The sequence below is a fragment of the Canis lupus genome, chromosome 9 (assembly GCF_003254725.2).
Source record: "Canis lupus dingo isolate Sandy chromosome 9, ASM325472v2, whole genome shotgun sequence".
Classification (NCBI taxonomy): Eukaryota; Metazoa; Chordata; class Mammalia; order Carnivora; family Canidae; genus Canis; species Canis lupus.
In genome coordinates, this window is record NC_064251.1 from 766,959 (window position 1) to 787,081 (window position 20,123).

The 20,123-nt window shown below is 56.8% G+C and overlaps 1 protein-coding gene across 14 annotated transcripts in view; it reads left to right on the forward strand.

Moving 5' to 3' along the window:
- Positions 1-20,123, forward strand: part of CCDC57 (coiled-coil domain containing 57) — a 101,798-nt gene that overhangs the window by 34,818 nt on the left and 46,857 nt on the right. For 8 of the 14 annotated variants that reach the window (XR_004818581.2, XR_004818582.2, XM_025468383.3 and 5 more), the window contains 5 exons: positions 1,859-2,081; positions 2,707-2,859; positions 7,903-8,006; positions 13,193-13,363; positions 17,538-17,712. Coding sequence is in view for 7 of the 14 variants with exons in the window: in XM_025468383.3 (XP_025324168.3) it covers positions 1,859-2,081; positions 2,707-2,859; positions 7,903-8,006; positions 13,193-13,363; positions 17,538-17,712 (826 nt within the window). In the remaining 7 variants the exon portion in view is untranslated. Of the gene's footprint in view, positions 1-1,858; positions 2,082-2,706; positions 2,860-7,902; positions 8,007-13,192; positions 13,364-14,456; positions 15,250-15,744; positions 17,182-17,537; positions 17,713-20,123 lie in introns of those variants that run through there. The other 6 variants (XR_004818586.2, XR_004818585.2, XR_007412746.1 and 3 more) reach the window with 6 other exon arrangements.

A 20,123-nucleotide genomic window follows, 5' to 3' on the forward strand; every position in this document is an offset into this window, starting at 1 on the left:
CCCGGGAGCTCGCCGACTGGCTGGAGCGCCACTGGGGCTGCAGGGAACCGGGGGCTGCAGACTGGGCGGTACTGGGGCGGCGGCCCCCTCGCACAGTGAGCACAGCTGTGGCCCTGCAGGCCTGTGTCTGTGTGTGTGGGGTGACCCTGCAGGCACGTGTCCATGTGGGGAGGGGACCCCACAGGCCTGTGTCCATGCCGGACGGAGTAGGGTCCTGCAGTCCCATGTCCGTGTGTCAGGGGGACCCTGCAGGCCCGTGTCTGTGCCAGGGGCTCTCCTAGGGCTCAGACCAGGACCAGGCAGTCTGCCGGGCTGCGCTCCCTGCCCCCCTTGTTCAGGCGCCGTGTTTCCCTGCCAGCGGGTCTGCAGACCCTCGTTTCTTGGAGCTCATCTGACTTTCTGGTGTTGACAGCCAGCAGCGGGCCTGCCGCGGTGAAGCCCTGTGCTCAGGGCCGTAGCCTGTGTCGCTGTCATTTCCTCAGGACGCCACCGCTGAGCGTGGATGCGGGGCCGTGGGGCGTCCCCTTCCTGCACGCCGCACGCCCACCCTCCCTCTGTCCCATGGATTCCAGTGGCTGTCATGAGAAGTCAGCAGAAACCTGGTATCTGTGCCTGTGCGTGCCGAGTGTGCTGTGTTCTCATCGCTTTTGGGCATTTTCTATCTCTGATCTGTTTTAGGAATTTGATGATGACGTGCTGTTTGGTGGGATTTTCTTTGTGTTTATCTTGCTTTGAGTTTGGTGGACTTCTTGCATCTGTGGTCTTCTGTTCTCATCAATCCGAAGGTACTGTGGTCAGCGTGTCGTAACTGAAGGACTTCTTCCGCAGAGCCTGTTGATGCTCCCGTCTCTCCCTCCTTCCTGCACCTTCTGGTCTGCTCCCAGGCCATCCTCAGTGAATTTATTATTTCAAATGATGTCTTTCTCGTTTCTCCAGAAATTCTGGTTCTTCTAAAATTATCTTCTGGGGGCTCCTGGGTGACACAGTGATTGAGCATCTACGTTTGGCTCAGGTCCTGACCCCGGGTCCTGGGATTGAGTCCCCACGTGGGGCTCCCTGCTCAGGGGCGTCTGCTTCTCCCCCCGCCCGCCCCATGCACTGGCTCTCTCTCTGAAATAAATAGATCTTTTAAAAAGATAAATAAAATTCTTTTCTGTTCTTTTGCTTTTACGCCCATTTTCCTTCCTTTCCCTGAGTGTGTTTGTGGTTGCAACTGTGCTCAGGTTCTGACGGCCACAGAGCGTGTCTTCACGGTTCACCTGGGGGATCGCGTGTGTCAGGGCTTCACTCCTCTTCATGGCTGAACATTGCTCCATCTTGCCACGTTTTTTTAATTCATTCATCCATTGGTGGATGGTTGTGTTTGCACATTTTGGCTCCTGTGAAAAATGCTGCCGTGAACACGCGTGTGCAGGTTTTGCCGGGGCCATCTGTTTTTGGTTCTCTTGGGCTTATGCTCAGGAGCGGAGTGTGGGTCGGGAGTCACTCTGTGTTTGATCCTTGGAGGAGCCGCCAGACGGTCTTCCATGGCGACGCGCCGTCACACACACGCAGCAGCCCTCCCTGTGGGCACTCTGCCTGCCTGTCTTTTCCACACCAGCTGCCACTGTAGCTGAGAAGGAAGCTGCCTGTCAAACAGTAGGCTCGTCTTCCCAGCGCCTGCTGGGAAGGTTTTCATTGTCCCCGTCAGTTTAGGTGGAAGTTTCCTGCCGCCGGGTGGGCAGACGGGAGGGAGTGCAGATGCGGCCAGCCCTGGATGGGCAGCATGCCACCGGTGTCTTCCTAGCTGTCAGCGTTTTCTTTTCTTTTCTTTTTTTTTTTTTTTTTTTTCTTTTCTTTTCTTTTTTGTATGTGCCAGGTGCTCCTAAGGCATCGTGAAGAAGAAACCAAGGAAAGTTTTCCGTCCTATGAGATCCAGAGGCTCCAGGAGCAAAACACAAGCTTACGAAGGGCTGTTTCAGAGATGAGGAAAGAAATGGAGACTCTGAGTGAGCATGTTCTTCCTCCTGCCCCGTCAGGGAGTCAGGCCGGCGGCCCAGAAGAGCCCCGGCCACATCCAGAGGCAGCTGCGAAGGCTCCTGGTGAGTGAGGGCGAGGGTGGGGGCAGGGGCTAGGGGTACGTGGGTCTCCACGGGTCCCAAAGGGGCTCACTTGGAGTCTGTAAATGAACAACTGCTTTAAAACATCACATCAATGTGTGGCAGCAGCCTTCCCCCGAGAGAGGTTTCGTGGAGTCCGTGTTCACAAAAGGGGTTACAGCGTTTTATTGGTTGGGGACGAGGAGAGCGAAGGGCTGCGTCCTTGGCACTTCCAGCCGGGAGCCCGCTGGCCGGGGAGCTGCTGGGCGCTGTTCAAGTGGCGGGCAGTGTGGGGCTGGGGACGCTGAGCCTCTCCTCGGGGTGTCCTGTGCTGTGGCGGAGCGGGGCCCCACTGGTGGCCCAGGAGTGGCCGTGAGCAGAGGGCCCCAGGCAGCACGGCCCCGCGCGTGAGACGCCGTGCACTCCCACAGACGCCAGTGCGTGGGGGTGAGGGGGTGCTGCCTGTCTGCCTCCTTAGGGAGCGCCCTCGCCGCAGGCGGGGGGGGGGCATTATGGGTGGGCGGGCAGGGAAGCCAGCCACCCCAGCCCGAGTGGGCCTCTACCTAGGTGACGGTGATGGGAGCGTCCGTGTGTGTGCCTGTGCATTTACTGGGTTTTTTGGGGGCAGATCACGTTATGGTCCTTGAAACGGAAATACGAAATCTAAAGGATAAACTTAAAACCCTGGAGGAACAAATAGAAGATGTCTTAGATCCTGCAAAGAGGTCCTCATCTTACGCTGACGTTCAGCCCAGTGTCCACTGCCCGGCTGAGGCCCCCGGTAAGTGTCCTCGTCTCCTCCTGTCGCATGCTCTGTCCCACTGACGCGGCCTTTGTTTTCATTGGAATATAAACGCTACAGCAAGTGCAGGAAATGCAAAGGCACAGGTCAAGGAAGGATCACAGCCGCGGGTCCCTGTTCCCGGTGCCCGGGAGTCCCTGGGCCAGGCTGCTCACCCCTCCATGTGGGCACCTCCCTGCCCCCCACCTGCTCGGCCGCACGCAGATGCCCCCTCAACCTGGCTGGGGCGCTGGCCCAGCGGAGGGTCTACCTGGGGGACTAGGGGGCAGACGCCGGCCAGGCAGGGATGATGTATGGGGAGGGAGGGGGAGCAGGACCCCCACCTCCAGATCACCTGGTCTCCACCCCGGGCTGGCATTCCCACAGCCCGTCCCTCTTACTCCTTTTCCTGGCGGGGTCTCCCGTGGGACGCTGATCATCACTGGGCTGTCCCTGATCCCGGGGGAAGCTTGGCAGCGTTTCACTCTAATACCTGCCCGGGGTTTTCCAGGGAGGCGAGTCAGAGTGAGGAGGTTCCTTTCTACTCCTGCTGTAACGCAGAGCTTTGTTTTTTATCGTGGTGCTGTCAGTTTGGGTTGATGGGTTGTGACGCTTTGTTGTTGGATGCGTCCAGCACTAGGACCGCGGTGTCTGTACGGGGGACGGGCCCTCCTGTGCTGACGGAATGGTCCTGTCTTCCCGGCCGCCCTCTGGGGCCAGGTCCATCCACTCCATGCTGCTGGTCACGCCACTTGACTTCCTGTGGCTAGCGTCTGTTCCGTGTGTCTCTGCGGTCCGTTCCCTCTTGACCTGCCTCTCCCGCCCTTGAGGTGAATATCCTATAGGCGGCACATGGGGCAGCTTCCGAAGTTCATTTTGCTGGTGTTTTTATTTTTTATTATTTATTTTTTTTTAATTTTTATTTATTTATGATAGTCACACACAGAGAGAGAGAGGCAGAGACATAGGCAGAGGGAGAAGCAGGCTCCATGCACTGGGAGCCCGATGTGGGACTCGATCCTGGGTCTCCAGGATTGCGCCCTGGGCCAAAGGCAGGCGCCAAACCACTGCGCCACCCAGGGATCCCCTTGCTGGTGTTTTTATAACTGATACGCCCATTGGTCACACCACCCACACTTGCACTTGTCGCATTGAGTGTGCACGGCCGCTTCCTGCCCGTGTATGTCCCTCGGCCACTTCTTTCCTGCCCGTGGGTCACCGGTGTGCAGGGCCTCGGTGGCTGCAGGGACCACAGCCAGCTCCCCCCACGCTGCATGGCCAGCAGTGGAAGGCGGCAATCCTTCTGCCACTCGGGCCTCGTCCCTGCACCTGCTGTCGCCAGTGCCACCTCCCTTGTCAAGAACCACTTCGGGCAGGATGACCGTTTTTGCTCTGGACTGTGAAACGTAGTTTTAAAACCTCGAGAGGATGGAGCGCCTGGGTGGCTCAGTGGTTGGATGCCTGCCTTCGGCCCAGGGCGTGATCTGGAGTCCTGGGATCGAGTCCCACGTCAGGCTCCCTGCAGGGGGCCTGCTGCTCCCTCTGCCTGTGTCTCTGCCTCTCTCTCTCTCTCTCTCTCTCTCTGTGTCTCTCATGAATAAATAAAATCTTTAAAAAAAAAAAAAAAAAAACCTCAAGAGGAAAGATGTGAGTCTGTGGTGATCGGCCAGACATCGGCCCTGGAGGTCCAGGTGCTCCGACATCCGCTCTCAGGGCAGGTGTGCTGCCGAGAGTTCTCTGGTTTCCCTTCACCCGGAAGGGGCGTATTTGCTGGTGGGAAGGGAGGAGCCGACGTCCCGGCGTTCAGCCCTTGAGCTGGCTGTGCCACTTCCTTCCGAGAGGTCCTCTGTGGTTCCGGTTCCGTCCGCACCACCGTCCCCGAAGAGCCAGGGGCTGAGTCTGTCGCTTGGGTCACAAATCTCAGGTGATGTGTCTGGACACGCACTTCCTCAGATCATCCTGTTTGGCGTTGAATTTGCCAAATTTAGGGAGTTTCCAGCTATTGCTTCTGCAGGTGTTTTCTATACTCCAAGCTCTGTTCCCACGCAGGCCCGCAGGGGTGAAATGCTGGCTGTCCTGTTGGTCTCCCACGGGCCCCTGTAGCTCTGGGACTTTCTTCAGTCTGGTTCCTCTGTGTCCGTCTGCAGGCTCTTGGGCTTCGTACCCCCGGTGCTGCCCTGGACCCTCCATGGGACTTCAGATCTAACATTTCCATCTTGGTTTTCCTTATCTTATTCCTCTGCTGAAACTTTTCTTTTCCCGTTGCTGTAAGAGCGTATCAGCTTGCGTTAAGTTCCCCGTCCCATACTCCACATGATCCTGTCCTGACATCTGTGTCCTCCTGGTGCTCTTTCCATCTGAATTGGGATTATCCCGGTTACAGGTGTGATGAGTGACGCTGGATTGTGACGCACGTACCAGGTGCCACGGCCTGGAACTCCGACCCCGAGTCGACTCCGGATCTGTCAGGGCCCCACCTTCCTCGGGCACGATGGGTGCCCGTACCCTGGCGCACTCCCGGGGGCACGTCTGAGTGGCTGCGCACTCTAGGACTTTCTGCTTGATGCCCTTGTGTGTCGCCGGCCCAAGGCCACTGACGTCCTGGCCGCCATCCCTGCGTCCCTGCCTCCCCGCGTCCCCGCCCCTGCAGAGCTCAGCTCTCAAGGCTGCGGCAGATCCCTGCTGCCCGGTTTCCCCGTGGCCCCTCTGTAATCCTTGCCATGCGCTCGTCCCAGGAGGGTGCAGGCGGGTGGTGTGGGGTGAGCCTCTGTCTGCATCAGGCCCACCCTGCGGGGAACGGGATTGTCCGGGGCCTTCCGTGGTCTGAGCTCCCTGGGTTTCTGGGCTACGCAACCGGTGTCAGAGCTGGGAGGGACAGGAAGGACGTGGGCGTGCAGCCCCTGCAAGCATCCCTGGGCCCCTCGCCCTCGCCCGCGGGGCAGCCCTTCGGTCGCTCCAGGCCCTCAGCTGCGGCGAAGGTCTTACGTGCGGTCACCAGCTCACTGCTTGAGTGTCAGACCAACCGTCCATCTCTGGAATCAGCTCAGCAGGTGGCACGTGTTCCTGAGTGCCATCGGCCTATGCCCGTTGCTCCTCAGGATGCCCCTGGTCAGGGTTTACGGTCACGGTTCTGGCGTCAGATGTGTCGGAAGATGTCCCTCATTCGTCTGTTTGCTGAAAAAGTTTGTATTAGATTTATGTTAATATTTCCTGAACTAATAGACTTCAACCCTACCGCCCCCCACCCCCCCAGTTTTAGGATTTTCTGTGTGAAAAGGTTTTAAAGTGTGAATTCAGTTTTTTTTTTTCACAGTTAAAGGATGACCCAGATTTTTTGTGTGTGTCACTTTGTGGTGTTGTATTTTACTAGAAAGTTGTCCATTTCATTTAATTCTTTGAAAGTTGCCTATAGTATCATCCTATGGATTTTAAAAGCCTGTAGGGGGATCCCTGGGTGGCGCAGAGGTTTGGCGCCTGCCTTTGGCCCAGGGCGCGATCCTGGAGACCCGGGATCGAATCCCACGTCGGGCTCCCGGTGCATGGAGCCTGCTTCTCCCTCTGCCTATGTCTCTGCCTGTCTCTCTCTCTCTCTGTGACTATCATAAAAAAATAAAAATAAAAAAATAAAAATAAAAAAAAAATAAAAGCCTGTAGGATCCAAAGTAAAACTGTGTTTCTAGATTTACTTGTGATTGTGTGGTTTTTGTTGACTCTTTCTCTTGCTTAGACTCACCATAGATTTATCTTTATAAAAAGCCTTTTGAGGAGCCCGTGACGCTGTATGCCCGTGTTCTGGATCTTCAGCGTCTAGTGTGAGCTTTACTCTCTCTGTCCTTCCTTCTCCTGTATTTCGTTGGTCTTTTTCTCATTTCTTGAGACAGACACTCAGCTCATTGACTCCATCTGCCTTCTCTTCAGGAAGCTCTGGGGACACAGGTGTTCTTGCAAGGACAACCTTTAGTGCATTCCTGACATTTGTTTGCTTTTAAAGTTTTTTTTTTTAATTATTTTGGGGGCAGCCCTGGTGGCTCAGCGGTTTAGTGCCTGCCTTTGGCCCAGGGCCTGATCCTGGAGACCAGGGATCGAGTCCCATGTCGGGCTCCCTGCATGGAGCCTGCTTCTCCCTCTGCCTATGTCTCTGCCTCTCTGTGTGTGTGTGTCTCTCATGCATAAATAAATAAAATCTTTTTTTTTTTAAATAAAATCTTTAAAAAAAATTATTTTGGGGCACCTGGGTGGCTCAGTAGGTGAAGCATCTGCCTTCAGCTCAGGTCATGATCCCCGGGTCCTGGGATCGAGTCCTGCATCGGGCTCCCTGCTCAAGGGGGAGCCTGCTTCTCCCTCTGCCCCTCCCCCTGCTCGCATTCGCTCTTGCTCTCAAAAGAGTAAGTCTTTTTTTAAAAAATATTTATTTAACACAGAAAGAGAGAGGATGAGCAGGGAGGGGCAGAGGGAGAAGCACACCCTGCTCAGCATAGAGCCCAATACGGGGCTCGATCTTGTGACCCAGAGATCATGACCTGAGCTGAGATCAAGTCAGATCCTCGACCAACTGACCCATCCAGGCACCCCTTGTGAAATTTTTCTTAAAAAGATTTTCTTTTTAAGTAATCTGTACTGTCAGTGTGGGGCTCGGACTCACAACCCTTGGACCGAGAGTCGCACGCTGCACCAGTTGAGCCAGCCTGGCAGCCCTGCTTCTAGATTTTTCGATAAGCAGTGTATCAATGATAATTCAGGTCAAAATAATTTCTGACCTCTACTGATTCCTTCTTTGACCTATGCTGGTAGGAGCACCTTTCCCACCTCCCGGAGGCCTGGGAGCCAGACACTAGGTGGCGCCTGGCCGCAGCCAGACACTAGGTGGCGACACTGCTGTTTCCCTGCAGAGAGTCCTGCTTCCTTGATATGGGGACAGGGGAGGGCAGGGAGCATGTCCCCTGCCCTGGACAGCACAGGCCCTGCACCCCAAACAGGGCAGGCGACCGGCATGTCCCCAAGGCAATAGGGCACCTGAGCCTGACAGAGTCACTCTTTCTACAGGAGGAGCCATGTCAGCTGGTCATGCACCTGTGGGGCAGGCGCTCAGGAGGCTCAGAGACAGGACGCATCTCACCACCGTCCTGGTGGCCCGGCTCAAGCAGAAGGTATGGCCTCCCCTTGACACTGGGGCTGGGGATCTCCCGGCTGGACCACGTGACTGCTCTGTGCCTCAGTTTCCCTCCAAGGGAGGGGTTACTGTGAGGTAACGTGCAGGCCCAAGACGGCACTCAGTAAGACCCATTGAGTCCAGGCACCCATGGCAGAGCACGGGGCCTGCTATCTTTGCCGTGCACGGGGCTGCGACCGGCCAAGACGTGTGAGGCTGGAGGCGCATTCAGGACACGCTGCAGTGAGAACGGGCCCCAGGGGTCGGGGCCAGTGTCCACTGTGCACAGACACCTCAGCAGCCCGACCCTCGCCGTCAGCCAGGCTGCCTATCAGGAGTCAGGCCACAGTCGTGTGCTGGGTTGATGCCCCCTGCTTCCTAGGGTGCCAGCCCTCCTGTCACCTGTGGCTGAGTCCCAACACGGGCTTTAGGGTGCAAATGCAGAATTTCTGTTTTGTTTTTTTTTTTAATTTTATTTATTTATTCATGAGAGACACAGAGGCAGAGACACAGGCAGAGGGAGAAGCAGGCTCCCTGTGGGGAGCCCAATGTGAGACTCGATCCCAGGACCCTGGGGTCACGCCTTGGACTGAAGGCAGACGCTCAACCACTGAGCAGCCCAGGCGCCCCAGGAATTTTTTTGTGTTTCCTTTCGTTGTAATGAAATACATAGAAAGCTTGTAATTTTGAGGTATAAGTTCAGTGACAATAACTATGCTCCCAATACGTATAAACGACACCACCGTCCATCATTCTTGGATTATGCATCATCTGAACAGAAACTGTCCAAATCCAGTCAAGTCTAACACCCTTCCCCGCGGGGCACATTGGTCCTACATGTGGGATGGACGACTGTCGTGGGACTGGACATGCGGAGGCTGTTAGTGACCAGTTACTGCGACTGGCCCTGTGGCAACTCTGAGTTAGTGACTAGTTCTTGGGCCTGGCCCTGCAGCAGCTGCACGTGTTTGACCAGTTCCTGGGACTGGCCCTACGACATCTTCCTAATGACCAGTTCCTGGGACTGGCCTTGTGACAGCTGTGATTTTGTGATCATCTCCTGCAACTGGCCCTCCGCAGGTGTCCATCTGTGACTAGTTCCCGGGACTGGTTCTGCGACTGCTGTTACTTTGTGACCAGTTCCTGGGACCGGGCCTTCAGCAGCTTTGTTAGTGACCAGTTCCTGTGACGGGCCCTGCGACAGCTCTGTTGGTGATCAGTTCCTGGGACTAGCCCTGTGCAGCTGTGACTTAGTGACCAGTTCCTGGGACTGGCCTTGTGCACCTGTGAGTTCATGACCAGTTCCTGGGACAGGTGCTGCACAGCTGTGCATTAGTGTCCTATTCCAGCGACTGGCCCTGCAGCAGCTGTGAGTTATGGACCAATTCCTGGGACTGGCCGTACGGCACATGTCCATTTCTGACTAGTTCCTGGGACCAGTTGTTCAACTGCTGTTAGTGACCAGATCCTGGGACTAGCCCTGCATCAGCTGTGTGTTAGTGACCACTTTCCAGGACTGGCCGTGCAGCAGCTGTGAGTTTCTGACCAGGTCCTATGACTGCCGTATTGATGACCATTTCCTGTGACTAGCCCCCTGCAGGTGTCCATTTGTGACTAGTTCCTGGGACTGGGTCTGCGACCACTGTTAGTTAGTGACCACGTCCTAGGACTGGCCTTGTGGCACCTGTTACTTAGTGATCAGTTCCGGGGACTAGCTCTCATCAGGTGTGAGTTACTAACCAGGTCCTGGGTTGGCCCTGCTGCACTGTGAGTTTTGACCAGTTCCTGGGACTGGCCCTTTGACATCGGTCCACTGTGACCAATACCTGAACTGGCCTTGCGCAGCTGTGTGTTAGTGACCAATTCCTGGCACTGGCCTTGCACACCTGTGAGTTGGTGACCAGTTCCTGGGACTGGTGCTGTGCAGCTATCAATAATGGAGCATTTTCTGGGACTGGCTATGACACAGCTGTGTGTTAGTGACCAATTCTGTGACTGACCACCGGCAACTGTGAGTTAGTGACCATTTATGTGACTGGTCCTGTGACAGTTGTGAGTTCCTGACCAGTTCCTGGGACTGACCCTGTGCAGCTGTGAGTTGGTGACCAGTTTGTGGGACTGGCCTTGCGGAAGCTGCCTGTTAGTGACCAGTTCGTGGGACTGGCCCTGAGGCAGCTGTGAGTTACTAACCAGTTCCTAGGACAGGCCCTGTGAGAGCTGTGAGTTAGTAACCAGTTCTTCTGACTATGTGACAGGTGTGAGTTTGTGATCAGTTCCTGGAATGGCCCTGCCACAGCTGTGCATTGTGACGAGGTCCTGGAACTGGGCCTTGGCAGGGATCCTTTTGTGACTACTTCCTGGGACTTTCCCTGCGGCAGCTGTCAGTTTGTGACCAGATCCTGAGACCTGCACTGTATTGGCTGTTAGTGACCAATTCCTGTGACTGGCCCTGCGACAGCTATGAGTTATGACCAGTTCCTGGCACTGACCCTGTGAGTTTGTGACCAGTCCATAGGGCTGGTAGCTGGGCAACTGCGTGTTTGTGAGCCGCCTGTTACACTGGCAACATGGGCTGCTGTCCCTTTGTTAACAGATCATTTCTCTTATCACCTTGTTCCAGGTCTGTCATCAGGGGGTAGCCTCAGCATTTCGTGATGCTTTCCAAGGCTTAAGTAACATCCTATTCTGTTTCCCCATCGTGGATACGTGTTTGTTCTCAGCTTTTGGCAATTGTGGATTATATGGTTGTGAATGCCATGTCTGAGCATCTGTGCAAGTCCCTGCTTCCCATTCTTTCCGGTACATGTTGAGGAGTGTAATTTGTGTCCTATGGTAAATCTGTATTTCACTTTTTTTTTTTAATTTATTTATTTATGATAGTCACACAGAGAGAGAGAGAGAGAGAGGCAGAGACATAGGCAGAGGGAGAAGCAGGCTCCATGCACCGGGAGCCCGACGTGGGATTCGATCCCGGGTCTCCAGGATCGCGCCCTGGGCCAAAGGCAGGCGCCAAACCGCTGCGCCACCCAGGGATCCCTGTATTTCACTTTTTGAAAGACCATGAAATCATTTTCACGTTTACTGCACCGTTTTATGTGCCCCCCGCCCGTGTGTGAGGATCCCGACGGGCCACGTCCTGACCCACGTGACCTATTTTCTGTGTTTTTTATTCTGGCACCAGTGGGTGCGAACTGGTACCTTGCTGTGGTTCTGATTTGCATTTTTCCCAACGACTGATGATGTGGAGCATCTTTTCATGTACTTACTGGCCTTTTGTGTGTCTTCTTTGGAAAAATATCTATTCAGATCCTTTACCATTTGTAATTGGGTTGTTTGTCTTTTTATTGTTGGGTTCTAATAGTTCTTTATATATTCTCGATACTAATCCCTTATCAGCTGTACTATTTGTAGAATTTTTCTCCCATTCTAAAACTTCTCTTTTCACTTTCTTGCTAACATCCTTTGAAGCACAAATATTTTTAGTTTTTATGGTTTTGAGTTTTGTCTAAACGTTTTTTAAAAGATTTTATTTATTTATTTGAGAAAGAGCGTGCAAGAGCACAAGTAGGGGTAGGGGCAGACTCCCTGTGGAGCAGGGACCCCCACCCCAACACCAGGCTTGATCCCAGGACCCTGAGATCATGACCTGAGCTGAAGTCAGATGCCCAACAGACTGATGCACTGGGCGCCTCTGTTTATTTTATTTATTTATTTTTAAAGATTTTTATTTATTCATGACAGAGAGAGAGAGAGAGAGGCAGAGACACAGGCAGAGGGAGAAGCAGGCTCCATGCAGGGAGCCCGACGGGGGACTTGATACCCGGTCCCCAGGACCATGCCTTGGGCTGAAGGCGGTGCTAACCGCTGGGCCACCGGGGCTGCCCGCGCCTCTGTTTAATCTATCTTTTTATTGCTTGTACTTTTGGTATCATACATCCTGTTTCCTTTTGCACAGGTATTTTTTCATGAGGTTACAGGAAGAGGAGTTTTCACATGTCCTTTTAAGTCCATAAATACATAAATCATACTGCTTTGTATGCCTTGCATCTTCTGTGGAACAGAACACACCACTGAACACAAGCGTATTCTGAGCCTTCAGCTACTGCAGGATGCAGGTGGCACCCGGGAGGCTGGTGCTTTACCCTGCTGGGGGCAGTTTTCACTCTCAGGATGGAGGGGACTCAGCAATCTCTTGTTTCTGCTCACGGTGTCCCAGATCTGTGCACATGCGTGAGGTGAGGGCCTCAGGACACTCAGACTTGCTGCTTCCAGCTCTGCCCACGGTTGGAATGTTACACACACGTGTGCACACACACGTTTACAAACAAGAAATAGACATTTTAAAAAAGTTTTAACTTTTCCTTGATAATTATAGGTGATACGATTATCACAAGGAAAAATGTTTGCCTCAAAGTGTTTTTTGCTTGTTTTTCAATTAAGCGTTTCCCAAATGGTCACCTCTTTGGGTGTGTATGTGACAAATTCAAAGAATAAAATATTCACCAGGGATTCGTTATAGGAGTTCCTGGAATAGAAACATATTTTCTCTTCCTGAGAATAAAACAGGAAAGAGTGTAGAGCAGATGTCATTTTTTCTATCGCCTCCTCCTTTCCTTCTATCAGCAGGAGGACACACATCCAGAGAAGCTGCCAGCGTGAGGGGCTGGCCCTGGAGCCCTGCCAGGGTCCCATTCTGGGGATCTCCTGGCCGACCTGTAACTTCAAGGCCGCCCTGCGCCTGGGACCTCCCTTCCTGGCCCTTGTCCACCTCTGCCTTCTGTGCTCCCCGCTCCTGAAGGCCTTGGCCTCACCCCTCTCGCCTCACCACCTCCCATCCCAAGCCCCGGGGTGCCCCCTACGAGTTACCTACATTTTCTGCACGTGTTTGTTTCTACCCGAGCTGGGCTCAGGAAGAGGGTTTTAGGCTGTCTGCTTCTGTCCCGCAGTTCCAGGCCTGGAGGCTCCCGCCAGCCTTGGCGCCTGTGTCCGTGCTGCAGGAGACAGGTGGGGCGCAGCGGTGGGGAATACGTGCATAAAGCCAGAGCCGAGGGACTGGCCACCGCGTCTCCTTTCCGGTTGTCCTGCGGTTCTGCTGGGTGCTTCCGTCCTTCCCCGCTTCCTCGCCCTCCTACCTGCCCCAGCCCACACTCTCCTTCCTAACGCTGCCCTGAAATGGCCCCCCAGGTGCTGCAGAGACCCCTGGACCCAGACATCATCCAGCACGAGCTTTCCCGTGATGTGGACCAGGTGCACCTGGAGGTTTTAGAGCTGCAGAAGCAGATGGCTGAGCTTGAGGAGCATCTTGGGGGCAGACAGCAGTCGGGAGCCCCAGACAAGGCTGTCCTCGGTGGGGAGGTAGGTGCCTGTGGACCCTTGCTCCCGCCACCCTGTGCCATGGGACCCTGCTGCACAAGTCACCCTCCCGGGCCCCTGGTGCCCCGCCTCAACTGGCTTTCATGTTGGGGCCTCATCCTCAACAGAGGGGTGCTGCCCCACCTCCGGCCTCCAGGCATTGGGCTCCCACCATTTAAAAGTCCACCGTAGGGCAACCCCAGTAGCTCAGTGGTTTAGTGCCGCCTTCAGCCCAGGGTGTGATCCTAGAGACCCGGGATCGAGTTCCGTGTCGGGCTCCTTGCATGGGGCCTGCTTCTCCCTCTGCCTGTGTCTCTGCCTCTCTCTCTCTGTGTCTCTCATGAATAAATAAAATCTTTAAAAAAAATAATAAATAAATAAAAGTCCAGCGTAGGAGGGGCGCCTGGGCAGCTCATTCGGTAGAGCATCCGCCTCTTGGTTTTGGCCCAGGTCGTGATCACACAGTCGTAGCATCGGGCTCCACATTGGACTCCACACTCCGTGGGGCGTCTACTTCAGATTCTCCCCCTCTCTAAAATAAATAAACAAATCTTAAAAATAAAAGTCAGTCCAGCATAGGAAACCCACATGTATGAAGAGGGCTATTCTGTTTCCTCTAGAAGTGAGTGCTTGACTGGCCAGGACGGCTCTGGGAACCCTGAAATTGAATGCAAAATTGGGTTTTTCCTTCGAGAGGACCCCTGTGGGGATTCTGAGTGTTCAGGGCCACCGCCCCTGTGCTCATGACAGTGGGGCGTGTGCGGGTCTCGTGCCCTCCACACCCGGGGCCCCACGGGCTCCGTGGCTGGTTCTGGCCAAGGCTCTGAATGGGGGGAGAGCCTGGCACTGCTGTCCCCACAGATCTGACACACAGGCCACTTCTCTTCTTACCCAGCACTGTGATGGAAGAGCTGTCAGGAGTGTGCTGTCTTTACTGTCAGTTACCTGTGGTGACCTGGGTCACCTGTGATCATCTTTGGGGACCTCAGTACCTGCAGTTACCCGTGGTGACCTGCAGTAACGTAGGGTTACCTCTGGTGACTCACAGTGACCTGGGTTACCTGTGCTGACCTGAGGTGACCTGTAACCTGTGCAGGCCTGCAGTAACGACTGTACCTGATGTCACAGCTCACCGCCCTGAGCTCTTTGGCAGAAGCAGTGTAGAAGTCAGAGGTTGTTCCAAGGGCAGGAGGGAGACGGCTTCAGGACAACTGCCAGCGCCGAAGGACCAGAGGAGAGGGTGGGTCCACTCCTCTCTGGCTCAGGAACACCAGGGGGACCCAGCCAGGCCTTGGGACAGACGGACGGGGGAGGCACGGCTGCAGGGGAGGCTCCCGAGTAGAAGCTGCCTGGAGAGCCCAAGCCCCGGCCCCTCGCCGGGCCTCCCGCTGTCCTGCAGCTCGAGGACACCGTCCTGGCCACAGAGGCAGGAGAGCAGCACGTCTGCCTGAACCCCGTGTCCGCAGTTGGTTCCAGGGGCTGCCCACACTCGGGCCCAAGGTCAGCAGCACCAGAGCAGCCCCCAAGGTTCACAGCCTGGTTCACGGACTCTGCTGCTTAGACGGGAAGAATTGTGGGCCTCAGCAGGATTTAAAATCAGGATGTTTAATGCTGTGGCTGACTGGCTGGAGCTAAACTGACTATGACCTTAGGGAGAAATAGAGGCTCAGGAAACCCAGGGGGTGCTCCCTGTGCCCAGGCCAGGTCCCCCCAGGACGGCAGCATCTTGGGGGCCCAGAAGCCTCCAGCGCCAAGAACCTGGTTTTGGAATTTCTCACTCTGCTGAGAGGAAGCAGGCCCAGGCCGGGGGGCGGGGGTGGGGAGATCCACCATGGCACCTGGAGACGGGACAGGACGCAGCTGCCAACGGCCCCGGCGCTGGCTGCGGAGTAAGTGGGACTCGGGTCTGTGCTGACAAGGCGGGAGGCTGGGCCTGGGCCAGAACAGGCCTGCAGACACGGGGGCCGGGCGCTGGAAGCCATCCTCGTGCACCAAGGAGGGCAGGCCGGGACTCGTGTCTCCCCCACCATGACTGCTGTTTCCAGGGAGGCGGCCTGCAGACTCCCCTTCAGCAGGGGATGCGCTGCTGTCATGGACACTGGGACAGAGGGATGTCCGGGGCTTCCAGGCCAGCTGCCCCCAGGGCTCCCGGCCGCACCGCGGGCTCAGCCACAGGGGACGCGCCACCATCAGTGGGCCCACGCTGTGGAGCCTGTGGGGACCTGGCGGTGGGGTCCCGTGCCCCGGGCGAGAGAAACAGGCTGTAGGCCATGCTTGGACAGCTGTGAGCTTTGCGTGTGGCCGGCGTGTTAGGTCATAGCGTCGTATCCGTGGTAAATTTCTGGTTTTCATAGCTGTGGTTACGAAGAGAGTGTCCGTTTTAGGAGAAGCACAAGCTGGAGCCTCGAGGCATAAATGAGCAGCTTGTCTCCAACTTCTGCCCGCGGTCCCGGAAGAAATTCCTATGGTGAGGGGGGCTCTTGGCATCCTGTCCTCGCGGCAGCCCGTGCGGCACTCTGGGCACCTGGCCTGGCGCCCAGGGTCCCCCACCCTCCTGCCCACCACTCCTCCCAGTCCTGAAACCCCTGCGGCCCTGAGCCCGGCGGCAGGGACGCCCTGGGATCACTGGGGGGCGGTGTCCACCAGTCCTGCCTGCGCCCCGGGTCGTGCAGAGGATTGGAATCCCTCTCGTCCCCCAGACCCCTGGGGCCCAGCCGGCGCCCCTCCGAGCCCCTCCGTGCCGACCTGGGCTTGCTCCGACGTCAGCCTCTGCGGAGCGCAGTCGCCGCTGCCCTTGGGAACAGAGTCCTCCCTGGTGAGGACACCTCAGCCGGCCAGACCCTCACTGCGCTGCGCCAACCTGCGCCTGCCTGGCCAGGACACGGGAGCAGCCCCCAAACAGGCGCGGGCGGATGGGGCCAGCACGGGGGACCGCGTGGGCCCTGAAGCGTGCGGCAGTTTTAAGTCCTGGAACGTGTCATTGGAGCCACTTTCCTCTTAAGTATCTTGAGCGTCACTTTGCAAAGGTTCCTTTCGGGGTTGCTCACTGAAAATGGTACAGGAGACTCCAGCGTCATGCTCCTGTGGAGGCCGGGCCTCCATCCTCCCTCCCTCGAGGTCTGTCCCACCCTACAGGCCTGAGGACCCCAGTCATTCCTGGCCTTTGGAGACTCAGGTGAGGCCGGTCCCCGTGCGGTTGGTAGTGGGCCCACGTCTATCAGGGGGAAGGGTCTGGATTGGGTGTTGGGCTGTGGTGCCGCAGGGCCGCCTCCCCCTCCTCCCTGCTGCCCCCCTGCCCCGCCTCCTGCCCACCCAGCCCGCGGCACACGCTGGAGGTGCCGTGCGTGGTGGTCACGGCTCTAGGCACCTGAAGAATAGGGGCCCCGGAGTGCACAGGTGCCTGCCAGCCCTGGAAGGGTGCACCAGGAAATTGGGGCCAGGACAGAACGTGCCAGTCTGTCCCAGGGACTCCAGGCCGGTTTCTGTCCTGGCTCTGGCCCACGCAGTCAGCACAGGGCACAGTGTAGCTTTTCACGGTGTCAGGAGCGGCCGTGCCTAAGTAGGCCACCTGCCTCCCTCGGGGCTTGGACGCCGTTTCCTCCAGGCCTCTGTCTGGCACACAGTCCACACGCACACTTGTCTTTTCCTCTCTCTCATTCTCTGACCCCGTCGTTCTGCACACCCTCCAAGTGTGACCGTGTGTCTGTGCCCTGTGGTGACCTAGCACGGTGACCCCACAACACGTGGTGCAGGAAGAGTTGAGGAAGGCTGGCGCCTGCCACACACCCTCCATCAGGCCTCTGCCCGCCCCTCCACACCAGGTGACCCCAGGACCTGTGACCTGTGCACCCGGCCCGGGCCCCGCTGCCACATGGGGGATCCAGTCACACGCGCGGCCCCCGTGGATCCTGGGCCCATTGGAGGCTCCCGCTGGCTCCTCATCGTCTTCGCCAGAAAGGCGCGGGCCAGGGGGCGGGGGGGGCCCTGGCCAGTGGTTCTCCCCCGGCCCACCTGCGGAGGAGGGGCGTCCATGATGTGAGGCCCCCGTCTCACTACGGAAGCATAAGCACGCTGAGCCTCCCCCCGTCGGCCACCTGCACCCACCGCACATAGCCCCTCTCACCCAGACGGCTTGTCTCAGGGCTCAGGGACCCTGTGTCTGTGGCTTTTTTCACAGGTCCCTGCAGACCAAGGACCCCCGAGGACAGAGGACTTGTCTGTGCCCCGACTCCAGCGGAGACTAAAGGAGGCGACCCGAAAAATCCTCCGCCTCTGCGAAGAGAAGGAGCAGCTCCTGGAGATGGGGAACAGGCTCCGTGCAGCGCTGGCGCGCGCCCCAAATAACCTCCCAAGTAAAGCGGGGGCTGTGGCTGCAGGTCCTGGGGAAGGGGCGAAGGGGCAGGAGGAACCCGGGAGGTGGGAGGAGAGCGAGCGGGGTGGAGGGAGGCCTGGCCTCTCGGAGGGAAGCGGGGTCAGGAGTCCAGAGCACAGAGCAGAGCTGCGCCTGCGACAGGCATTCCGTGACTCCCGCCCCAGCAGCATTGGTGAGAAAAATACTGCAGTTGGCAAAGCAGGCGGCGCCCCTGTGCTGCTTGCTGGGCACTGGCCCCGGCTGCCACGTGCTCAGCCTGCTCCGCCGTCTTGTCGCCAATGGCCACTGTGTCACCACTGAAACCAGGCCGAGCCCAGCGGCAACGGAGGGAGCAGTCCCCGTTTCCCTGTGGCTTCAGAGGCCGCTGGCTTTGCCGATAATTTAGTCAACACAGGGCAGCCCGAGTGGCTCAGCGGTTTAGCACCAGCCTTCAGCCCAGGGCCTGGTCCTAGAGACCCGGGATCGAGTCCCACCTCGGGCTCCCTGCATGGAGCCTGCTTCTCCCTCTGCCTGTGTCTCTGCCTCTGTGTGTGTGTGTGTCCGTCATGAATAAATTTAAAAAAATTTTTTTTAATTTAGTCACGCAGGTTCACTGTGGGAAGTATAATTCATGATAATAATATTTCCCAAACCAACAGCGCACAGGCCACTCTCTTCCTCAGCTGGTAAGGAGTAACGTACTCCAGAGTGATGGCCAATAATCGCAGTTGTTCCATGCAGGGGAGATGGAGGAAATAAGGTCCAGATCGTGCTGAGGTGCCCCTTGCTGCCAGGGGACCTTGGGAGAGCCGCTGTAGCGTCATCCCTGAGAGCAGACGCCCGGCTGCCGGCGCACAGCCAAGGTCTCTTGTTGGAGGACCAAAGGCACCGGCGTTGGCGGGCAAGGTGGCGTCCTTCACAGGGCGGCTGCGTGCTTGTCACCACGGCCAGCCAGGACTAGCCTTGCCCAGACCAAACACTCGGTCAGCGCCCAGCACGAGCCACTGGCCGTCAGACCGCATCCACGAGCGGTCCCTCTGTTTCCCTGGGGCAGCCCAGTCTTCACGCTGTAGCCCTTTGCCGCACACGGCTTCTGCCTCTCTGTGCTTTTCCAGCAAGAGCTTTGAGGTGCTGTGACCAGAGCCGAGAGGTTCGGGCTCACCCAGGGTCGAAGGGGACAGGCCATCCTCTCCTGCCTGTAGTCTGAAGTGGAGAGGAGGTGGAGGGCTGCAGGCCCGCCAACTACTCTGCTTCAGAAGGAAAGCCCCGAGCACTGCAGAGGGCACGTCGGCAAAAAAGCGTTTCGTCTGTCAACTACGGACTTGGCTTCCCTGGGTAGGTCCTTCTGGTTCCCAACCACCCAGCGCTCAGACAGGGGAAGGTCCAGCCTTGTGCCTCATCCTCACGGCTTCCCGTGGCCAAACTGTGGATGATAATAGAAGTTGTTAATATGTTACTGTTTTTGGTGTGAACACGGCCAAGAGAATTACCCGGTGAGCGGGAAGTGGAACGTGGGAGAACCCAGGCAGCGGGGCAGCAGTGAGCACCTGTCTGGGAGAGACGGTGCAGGCCCCTGAGGAACTCTGAAGACGAGGCCGGTGCATCCAAGAGCTGCCTGGCCGAGTGGCTGCCATGGGTCGGGGCCCGAGCGGCAGAGCAAACAAAGGCTCATGGGTAAAGTTAGCCCAAATCGCTCTTTGCAACCACACAGGATGTCCACCCGACCGCGTGGGGTGACGGAGGAGAGGCTGTCCCAGAGGTGCCGTCCTTCTGAGGGTCCACCTCTGGAAGCAGAGATAGCAGACGGGCCCGACCCGATGTGTCTCCCGATGCTGTCAGCCTGCACAGCAAGGGCAGAGGTGTCGTGTGCCTGCAGCCCCGGCAAGGACTGCCTCTGCCTCAGGACCTGCTCCATGAGGGCCCTTCCCCATCCTCCCTCCAGGTTGCAAGTGAGGAGCAAGGCTGACTTTGCCTGTTCGTCAGACACACTTCCAGACCATCTTCTGCCACGTTCAATAAAAACCTTGTCCCTAAAAACAATAGCAACAACAAACAAACAAAAAACAACCTTGTTTCTTTGGAAGACCCACCTGCCTTGGCTCTCCTCCCTCACACCTGTCCTTTAGGTCGGCAACTGCAGCAATGTCAGCATTTATCGCTCTGATTCTCCTCCTAAATTCCATTCTCCTCCTGTCTTCTTTTTTTTTTTATTTTTTATAAGTTTTTTTTTTTTATTTATTTATTCAGAGAGAGAGAGACTGAGAGGCAGAGACACAGGCAGAGGGAGAAGCAGGCTCCATGCAGGGAGCCCGACGTGGGACTCGATCCCGGGTCTCCAGGATTAGACCCGGGCTGCAGGCGGCGCTAAACCGCTGCGCCACCGGGGATGCCCTCCTCCTGTCTTCTAAACCA